Raw genomic sequence first — 10,004 nt, forward strand, 5'->3', positions numbered from 1 at the left:
CGTCCTTACCTGGTCCTTTGCTTCCTGAAGCCTTGGTCCCACCGAGACACTGAGATGGAAGCCTTTGTCCCTGGGGGTGACGTCAGGGTTTAATTTGGCAGGTGGGACCGTCATGCATGTTGGAGCCTCTGAGGGGACGACTCCCTTGGCCCTTCTGTGCAAGGCTCGCGAGGGAGCAGCATCCACGACATCTGGACGCCCTGCCGGGCCGTCCCTCACGCACAGAGGGGCCGGCTGCCGACCCAACACCTGGGGGTCTTCAGCCAATCCCCCGGTGGAGGGCTGTGAGGCTTGGCTCCAATAGGCTCAGCCGGCAAGGGCCTGGGGTCAGGGCAGCGCCGTCTGCTTCCGCTCCGCACCCCCTCCCCCCCCCCCCGCAAAGGGGCTCCACACCTTCAGGGCACTGGGGGGCTTCCTGTCCCAGACCCCGCCCGGGCCTCCCCTCAGCCCTTGCCCCCTGGGACTGAAGGGTGGCAGTACATTGCCAGGCCTCGGAGTGTTAGAGCCGGAGGGGATTCCTAAAAGCGAGTGCAAGAGTAGTTGCCACTTATTAAGTACCTACTGCATGCCCGGCACGTTGAGATGGTTTCTAACCCTCTCGCAAATGCTCGCGCAAGAGGCAGTGTTCTAGTCCTCAGGCCCCGTGGAGGCAAAGGGGCTGTGGAGAGGCCGCACGGTGCGGGCAAAGGCGCAGTCTCAGCCCTGGAACTTTCCAGCTGGGGGGCCTTGCGCTGATTTCTAAAGCTCGGCGTGTCTCACCTTCCGCATTTGTGAGACCGGGAAGCCACGGCAGCACCCACTGTGCGGGGTGGCAGCGAGCTGCTGTGCACTCAGAGGGCTCGCCACCGTGCCCGGCACCCGGGGGGGCCTGCGGGAGAGGCCGCTCGCTTCCTGCAGACGTGCTGCTGGCCGTCAGCCGGCGACTGTCCCCAGGCCAGAAACCCCGGCGGTCCGACCACCGGGGATGGAAACGCGCGGCCAGGTGCCTTCTCACCTGTAATCCGCTCAGTGCTCCAGGGGCTCTACTGACTTCCCCATTTTATTTGAAATAAGCATTGAAGATTCGCCTTCTGTAGGCTTCACTCTGTCACTACGTTCTCCAACGCAAGGTTTCGTGGCCTTTTCAGAAACCACGAAAATGGAGATCCTGCCCCATCTAAACCCCGGACGGAGAGAGGCTCATTTCAGGGGGAAGCGAACAGAAGGAGGCGTGACGGGGACGCAAACATTTTATTACTCCCCCGTGCTTCCCTCTCCCTCCCGCTCCAACTTCCCTCCTTGAAGCTGAACACAAACGTGTTACAACTGACCCCGGATTTATTCCACGCAGCAAAGGATGAATCAGACAAGCGAGCACCAGCACCGGCGGAGAGAGGGTGCTCTTTCTCGGGGAAGCCTGATCTCAAGTGCCGACATCTCCAGCAGCCCCTCGCCCAGGCCAGGTCCCTCCCACACGCCCCAGTCCAGCGACAGATGGAGCCCTCAGGCCACGGAGGCTCCGGAACCCCTCCCCTGGCGCTGGGGGCTAGCGGGGCCCCAGTGCTGGGTGCCCCGAGGGGTTCCAGCCCTGGGCTCTGTGATGTCACCCTGCACGTCCCCAGGTGGCTGGCCGGTGGGGCTTGCACTGCTCCTCTGTTCACTGTCCATGCAGAGTGATGTCGCCGCTGCTCCTGAGTGGCAGAAGCCCCTGGTGTCTGCTGGGCTTGGGGGAGGCGTGACCTGGCTGGGAAGAGGGTGGGGGAGGGGTGGCAGGAAAAAGGCGACAAAGGGAGGTGCACAAAGATGGGCGGAATCACCTGGAATGGAGAAGCTGCAGAGCCCAGGGGGGCCTGAGGGATGCGGGGAGCAAGGCCGGCCCCGGGTTCGCGCAGCAAAGCCAGGCGGCCGGGTGCGGGGGCCACAGTGCCAGGCCGGGCTCCTCACTTGGAGACCAGCATGTGGACGAACTCCTCGTAGTTCACCTGCCCGTCCCCGTCCACGTCCGCGGCCCGGATCATCTCGTCCACCTCCTCGTCGCTCAGCTTCTCCCCCAGCCTGGTCATCACGTGCCGCAGCTCAGCGGCGCTCACCAGGCCGTTGCCATCCTTGTCGAAGACGCGGAAGGCCTCGCGGATCTGGTCCTCGCTGTCCCTGCCCTTCAGCTGCCTGGCCATCATGCCCAGGAACTCGGGGAAGTCCACGGTGCCGTTGCCGTCGCGGTCGATCTCGCTTACCATGTCCCGCAGCTCGGCCTCCGTGGGGTTCTGGCCCAGGGAGCGCATGACCGTGCCCAGCTCCTGGGTGGTGATGACGCCGTCCCCGTCCTTGTCGAACAGGCAGAAGGCCTCCTTGAACTCGGCCACCTGCTCCTCGCTCAGCCGGTCGGCCATGGAGGCTGGGTGGCGGCTGCTCGGGTGGCGGCGGCGGCGGCGGCCGGTGGAGCCGCAGGACAGGTGGCGGAGCGTGGGGCGCCGGCTGGCTGGCCGTCTGGCCCGGGCTTGACTGGCGGGCGCTTAAGAAGGAGCCGGGCTCTCGCTCACATGCGGACTCCCCGCCCCGTGGTTGCCCCAGGCCGGGTGCTGTTGGAACAAGAGTCCGGCACCAGGAACCAGGCTGGCCGAGGGTTGAGCTGACGCCAGCACCAGTGTGTGTGTGTGTGCTTGTGTGTGCGTGTGCGTGTGCGTGTGTGTACGGCTCCCGGCCCACTGCACTGGGAGCCGGCAGGAACCCCCGCGAGGACACCCACAGGGCGGGCAGCCTGCCCAGCCCGCCAGAGACTGGTTTGGGCTGTTCCTCCTGGAATCACCCCTGTCCTGTCTTCAGACCCTGAGCCCCAGAGAACAGCCGGCCTCCCTTCTGTGGCGGTTTGGGGCGGGATGAAAGGCAGAAGTTGCCTTTGTCTGAAGGGAACTTCCTCCCCCTGTCTTTGCTCTCCAAAGCCCGAAAGCCTCCAGGTTCCCAAAAGGGTTTTCAGAGAAGGAACAAGGTTTTCTTCTTCAAGAGGAAGCCGACTGTCTTCTTATCTTCAGAAGAAACACGAATGGAGACGGATTTCCCCCAACTCCTTCATTCCTATGTATGGACCGAGGGCCTACTCTGTGCATGGACTGTTCTAGAAGCTGGGACTACAGCCACGAATGAGACAGGCAGCTCCCAGTCCTCCAGAAATTTCTCTTCCCTCTGTGAGCCAGCTAGCTAGTGAGCAAACGAACCGGTGAGATGCTTGGATATGGTGACAAATGCCACGGAGGACATTGAAAGGGTGCTGGTGCGGAGAACTTGGGCAGGTCGCTTCCGCAGTGACGTCAGGGAAGGCTTCCTCGAGGCGGCATGTGAGGGTGCTGCCCAGGCAGGGAGGTGGAGCGGGCTCAAAGCCCACGGGTGGTAGAGGGCTTGGCAATGGGGTGGCCAGCGTGGCTGCAACCTGGTGGATGGGGGGACACAAGGACATGAGGAAGGGCACACACGCAGGCCTGGCAAGAGGTGGTGGGGATTCGCGTTTTTCTCTCTGATTGATGGGAAGATACGTAAAGTCACGTCTGAGAGTCTGGATCCCTCGTTTTGGGGTAGCAGAAGAAAGGGGTGTTTTTAAGAGGAGATGCTCTTGAGAAGCGGAGGAGGGGATAATCCCTGAGCACAGACTCCTGCTCCCAACTCCCGGGAAGCCTGGGAACTTGACCACCCATTGAGTGAGAAAGGGTCCCTCTGCCCGTGGGAATCCATGAAATTTCAAACTGAGACCCCAGAGAACCACTCTGATACTGCAGAAAAAGGACAAAGCTGGACTTTGAGACTCGCTGTACACCCACAGTAATCAAGATGGTGTGGTTGCCCAGGACCCATTCTTGGGATCGATGGAACAGAAGCATAGAGGGTCCAGAAGTACACCCACACGATACTGTTTACTGATGTTTGACAGAGGAACAGAGGGAGAAAAGATAATCTTTTTAACAAGTGATGCTGGAAGAATGGGACATCCATGTGCAAATGGTGAATCTAGACACAGACCTTACACCCTTCCCCAAAAAGTAACTCAAAATGGACTGCAGACAAAATGTAAAATGCAAAACTATAAAACTCACAGATGATGACATAGAATGTCTGAATGACCATGGGCTTGGCGATGACACCAGCTCGTCCAGGGTCTGGGGAGGATTTAGATAGGACATCAAGGGCACGATCCATGAAGGGAAGAATGGATAAACTAGATGCTAATATCTGAATGTGTCCCCCCAAATTCATAAGCCAAAACCTCACCCCCAAAGAGATATATGCATGAGATCATACGAGGGCAGCAGGCGTGGAAGTGACACGCCGTCCTGCGGAACCAGGGGCTAGCATCACAGGAGGGCAGGTGCCTGTGATTGGTCTCCCTGATGGACGCATACTGTCTGGTCTTGCTTCCTGCCTACTGCACCCGCAAGGGGGTACGTGGCCGGCGGGTGTCTGCCGGTTTCTGGATTATGGCGTCGTGGTTCCAACATCCAGCCCTCGCCCTAAGCGTGTTCTTCAAAAAGCACACGGAGAGAGAGCTCAGTAAGGGTTTTAAACAGAATGACTCATGACTCACAAAGGAGAGTGTTGGGATGGGCTACACTGGGGTGTCTCGCTAGTTAGGAAACCAGTGCTTAGTTCCTGGGGTTCTGCCGCTCTCTCCCTGCAGCCTTCTCCAAGCATACAGTTTTGGTCTTCAGACCCATCTAAACGTTTAAAGTGATTGAGGGCCCCAAAGAGCTTTTTGTTCATGTGGGCTGTATCAATATTTACTGGATTCGAAGTCACACCTGGAAAAACGTTAAATATTGTAATATATTTTTCTATACTGGTGTGCAACTTGAGAAAAACAGAAATCAAAAACTCATGCGAACACAATATTGTTTTATGAAAAATAGTTCTATTTCTAAAACAAAGAAAGGAGACGAGTGGCACCTAATAAAAACAATTTTGCATGTCTCTTCCTAAGTCCGGGTTTGCCGGAGCAGGTCCGCTGCTGCTGCAATGAACGGGTGGGCAGATGCTTTGCCGTGAGGCATGAATGACCCAGCTTCGCACAGGTATGCAAGTGGAAAAGGAGAGATCATGTAAACGATTCAGGTCTCTGGATGTTGTTCTTCGATACTGTATCAACACTGGGCAAGGGTGGTTTCTCCACGGTTAGCTGTAGGGAATCTGAACTCATGTCAGTGAACCTTCCCGCACTGTCACTAAAATCCACTGGTCACTCGCATGCTTTGGGATTTTGTCGTGCCGCGCATCGGTCATTTGGACAATATTGGTTCACTCACCCGTCTCTCACAGACGCCCACGGTGCTTTTCCTACGGTCTCTCCATGTTCAGTAGCGTATTAAGCATGCGCATGCAAGGGTAGAAATTTAATAAAATTATTTCACTACTTCTAGAACGTTCTTAAGTGAAACAGGCTTTTTTTTTTTTTTTTTTTCAGTTGAGACTCTGTGGCAGCGAAGAATATAATGGTTGTGAGTACAGGGGCCTCGACTCTGGCTAAGGGGCTGGTGATTTTATGTGCCATTGCTTCGGCCTTGGTGCAAGAGGTCAACAGAGTAAGAAAGCAAATAACGTCTTGGTATTATTAGGAGACTCGTTTTGACCTCCCGGGCCCTCCGAAAGGGTATTGGGGTCACCCTTCCCCCCCGTGGATCCTGGAACACTCTTAGAGGACCTCCTCTTGGAGGACCGGTGGAGCACTGAGAACCAAGTACTCCCGGGGCTGGAGGTGAGAGGTTACTGAGGATGCTGGAATGTTGGCCGGGACAGTGTTGGCCCTACAGAATTATTACGTATTATTAATGATAAATTATTAAGTATTAATGAAGACCCCAATCTACCCCAGTCGTTCATGAAGACACCCACCAGAGGCACTGGGTGCTGTAGCGCCTTCCCCTGGAGAGCACGGGAGCGCGCCATCCTTCTCTCCGTGGTGTCACGAGAGTTCACGCAGCCCCCCGGGGATCTGCTGCTGCTACTGGGGACTCTGAAGAGACACACTGGGACTCCTCAGGCTTGTCCGCTCTCCCATGCCCGTGCCTTGCGAGGACGTGCGGGGCCGAGCGTGGCGGTGAGAACTTCTGGATGAAGCCATTCACCAGCCCCGACGGTCGCTCGTCAGCCGGCCCCCAGCGGGAATGGAAACAACTTGTCTCCATGTGCTCAGGCCGCTACCACCAACTCCAACGAACTCGGGCGGGTTCCAGCCTCGGTGCACGACCTCGCTCTCGGGATGACTTTTGGTCAGTCTTGGTTGAATCACCCAGGTTCCTCCCGGGCTGTCCTGGGCTGGGCTGGAGTGGAGTTTGAGTTCAGGGAGGAGACGATTGCTCTGGTGGGTGCTGGGAGCTGTTTGATTGAAATCTGATAAGCAACCAGGTGACATCATGGTTTAGGAGGCCGGTGCGGGGTGTGAGAAGACCTCTCCCAGTGCACCTGCTGGGCCATAAAGGGAAGGAGTGGTTGGCTTTTATGATCGGAGGCCTCACCTGCAGAGTGAAGGGCACCGAGGACAGGGGAAGCAAACAAGAGACTGTTTTGAAAGTTTCCTGGATCTCCTTGGGTCAGTGTGTCCTCAGGTGAGCTCCTGCTGCTTTCACCCGCCAGCAGGCGTATGAGGGCAGGCTTCGGGGCCGCCCCCCTCCCACCCCATGCCCACACCCCTGCTCGGTGTCTCAAGCTCCTAGCAGCTCCGCGCCCAGCACCTCGCTCAGTGCATGTAGTCAGGAGGTGACAGGAGGGACGCAACGTGACTTGTATTTAATTACCGACAGCCACTTTGATCAAATCAAGATTAAATGATCACCCCAGACAAAAGCAAATTAGTACTAAATCCCACATTAAATGCAGCCAAACCCATTACATCTCTTCTCAGACATCCTGTTTTCCTGGGAAAAGGGCTTTTTGTTTTTTGTTCTTTTTTCAAATGACACCTACTGGGATTGGTGACTTAGCCCAGGTCACTGGCCATGCTCACTGGTGCCTCCCTGAACTTCCGGGCAGGTGAAGGCATCCTGCACTGGCTTTAGGGAAGGCAGGGTGGAGGAGAGCAGAGCAGGGTTCTGGAAGGACTCCTTTTTGTGACCCACCAGCCTTTCAGATCGGATATTTGATGTGGTTTCCAAATTTTTATTAAAAAATTTTTCTTTTATATTCGATGTTTTGAAAAAAAAAATCGACCAACAGAAAATATTCGATGAGGTGATGTCGCCGAGGGGCTAGAACCACACGGAACAGACCTTCTGGTGCCCAGCTCTGTTTGATCACCAGCTACGCTGTTACTTTAAGCCCCCGCAGTCACAGGGGTGCGGCAATTACCTTCCAGAGAACAAGCTTCTTGCCTGAGGGGTACAGAACTCCGGAAGAGGCAGGAAGAGCCTTTATTCCAAGTTCCAAGCCTTTGAAGTTGATGATTGTGATGAAAACCTTTTCATTCCCTGTAGAAAGCCACGTGTGTGAGCTCGTGTTTGCCTGGGCGTCAGGTGTCCATGTGAGCACAGGCGAGCCTGTTGGGGAACGGCGAGGCGTGGAGAATGCAGGAGGGTTTGGGGTATGGGCTCCACACCCGGGTAAGCAATTTGAAGGAAGCAAAACGGTTCAGCAAAGGGCAGAACTCCCTTTGGAAGTCATTTACCCAGCGGCTTTAGACTTGTTCATTGAATCCCTTGGACTCTGCCAAGGTCCTTCCAGAGATGCGTGGTGAGCGAGACCCGGGGTGCCTGGACTCCTTCCCTGCCCCCACTGCCAACCAGTAAAGCCCTGGTTTTAACTGCTTCATGTGCATTGGGCAAGTTGCGACTCTAGTGGCTCGGGATTCTCATCTGTAAAATGGGTACAACAGTAGCATAGGGCACCACAGACGAATACAGTGGGTTCAGAACAGTGGCTAGAACAGTCAGCGCTCAATAAAGGTTAACAATCACTTACCACGCAAGGAAGATTTCATTTGAAAAATGGTTTCCATGGCTAATGATTTCTGAAAGATACCCTCTAGTCTAAACCCTTCTTTGCCAGACAAGGACCTCATAACCCATCCAACTTAAGTCTTTACCCAGGACTAGGCGACTACTTTGTGAGCCACAAAAATGGGCCTAGCAGGAGGGTTTCCAGGATCTTTGTGCTGCAAGGAACAGGGCCTGAGGGCCGTCACCACTTACTAAGGGAATCTCTCATCAGCCTCAAGCCCCTGGAAGGCAGGGAGAGGGTTTACTGGAGACCCTCCGAGTCCCAAGTCCCGCACGGCCCCAGCACTAACAGGCATTGGAGAGACGTCTGCCGAACAGGGGTGAAGGCTTTGACCGGGGTCAGCTGGCTGGACTAGATGCAGGCTTTCCGGGAAGCAGGAGGTGGCGGAAGGCTGGGTCCCAGAAGTGGCGCCTCGTGTGCGGTAGGCGGTGGGGCAGGAGGGCTCAGGACATGGCTGCCACCGACCACAGGGGTCCAGCGTCTCGGAGGGAACCAACGCTCTCGAGGTCCAGCCCCTGACTCAGAGCGCCACCGACGTTGATCCCCGTGGTGTTTCTGCGTCTGCATTCTGCATTTGTATGAGGGAGAGACAGCTCCCGACCTGGTCTCTGAAGGAGTGTGGAGGTGACCCGAGGCACCTCACCCAGGACCAAGCGTTGCATGTCCAGAGGAGGCCAAGTTTAATGACCCGGAGAAGGGAAGGGAAGGCCTTGGAAAGGAGCCTTGTTCAGGCGGAGGAAGGGGCGGAGAGAACAGGTGTGGTGTGGTCCAAGGGAACCCCATGAGAAGTCCAAGGGCAAAGGAAGGAGGGATTGGAGAGTTGCTCAGTTCTGAGATTTTCCCCCATGAGGTGCTCGAGGGCGGGCCATGGGAGAGCTCAGTGGGTGAGGGAGAAGAAGGCTTTTGCCAGAGACCTGACACGTGATGGGGGATGAGCCCGGTACGGGGTCTGCCCCAGGGATGCCTGACATCCCACCCCCAACTTCCCCTGAGCCCCACACGTCCCTGGCATCGTGCCTGCTCTGAGTTCCTGACAAAGAAAGGGTGAAAGCTGGGACCGCTACTTTGTGAGGACGCCCGCGGAGATCAGCATCCAAGCCGTCTCTGTGCAACCAGGCGGCCCCAGAAAGCTGTCCCTCCCCTGCCTGCTGGGAGCCTGGTACGTCTCTGTCTGCGACTCTGGGGAGCAGCGGCTTTGGCTCCCTGAGAAGTTGGGGTCTCAGCAGCCCCCGTCCCAGACCTAACAGTGTGGAGGACCCTGTGAAGGAGGGTGCGGGGCAGGCACTGTTTGACACCAGGGATGAGATGGCAGATGCTGGGCGCGAGGACGCCTGAGTGGGACCCTTCGTGTGGGCCCTGATGGTCGCTTCGCTCCCCAACTCCTTTCCAAAATGAAATAGGGAGTCACCGAACAATGGCCCCTCCCTCTCACCTACTTATCTATCGTCTCTCTATTATCTATCAGTCATCTGTCCTCTGTTATCTATTATCTATATGTCTGTCTGTCCGTCTGGTACACCTGGAGGAAGGAATTTCAAATGCATCACAGGGAAAATACTATGTAGCTTGAGGAAACAAACACACAAAATGACCATGAACCCAAATACTGAGACCTGGTTCACAACACGTTAGCTCTAAAAGGAGGTTGTTTGGCGGCAGCACGTATGTGCAAGAAAAAAAGAGAGTAATGTGTGAAAAAGCCTGACATCTGCTCCCTGATCAGGCACGGAAGAGAGTGAGGCTGGGGAGTGCGGCCGGTGTGCTGGGAGGGGCAGGGGGAGCGTGAGCAGAGCTCCCCTGAGAAAGCAGAAGGTTACTCACGCTGTAGTAGGAGGGGGCGGGGTGGAGAGAAAGCTCTCTGTTTTTGAGATGCCAGAAAGTAGTCAGATATACTTAAAAAAAAAAAAAAAAAGTGAAGAAAGCTCTTAAGGAAAAGCCAAAGGCTAGAGATCTTTAGAAAACAAATCATTGTTCCCTGTGGTACTGGGGAGCACGGACATTAAAACACACAGAGGAGGAACCTGGAATGAAAGTAGGGGAAATGGAACAGCCCC

At 56.0% G+C, this 10,004-nt stretch overlaps 1 protein-coding gene across 1 annotated transcript; it reads right to left on the reverse strand.

Annotated features, from left to right (window-relative positions):
* Positions 1-1,220: 1,220 nt before the first annotated feature.
* CALML3 (calmodulin like 3) lies at positions 1,221-2,477 on the reverse strand. The gene has a single exon (XM_080810174.1). It carries the CDS (start codon positions 2,367-2,369, stop codon positions 1,920-1,922), a length of 450 nt encoding a protein of 149 aa, XP_080666300.1. The 5' UTR covers positions 2,370-2,477; the 3' UTR covers positions 1,221-1,919.
* Between the last annotated feature and the right edge of the window lie 7,527 nt (positions 2,478-10,004).

The sequence above is a fragment of the Martes martes genome, assembly GCF_963455335.1.
Source record: "Martes martes genome assembly, chromosome: 8".
Lineage (NCBI taxonomy): Eukaryota > Metazoa > Chordata > Mammalia > Carnivora > Mustelidae > Martes > Martes martes.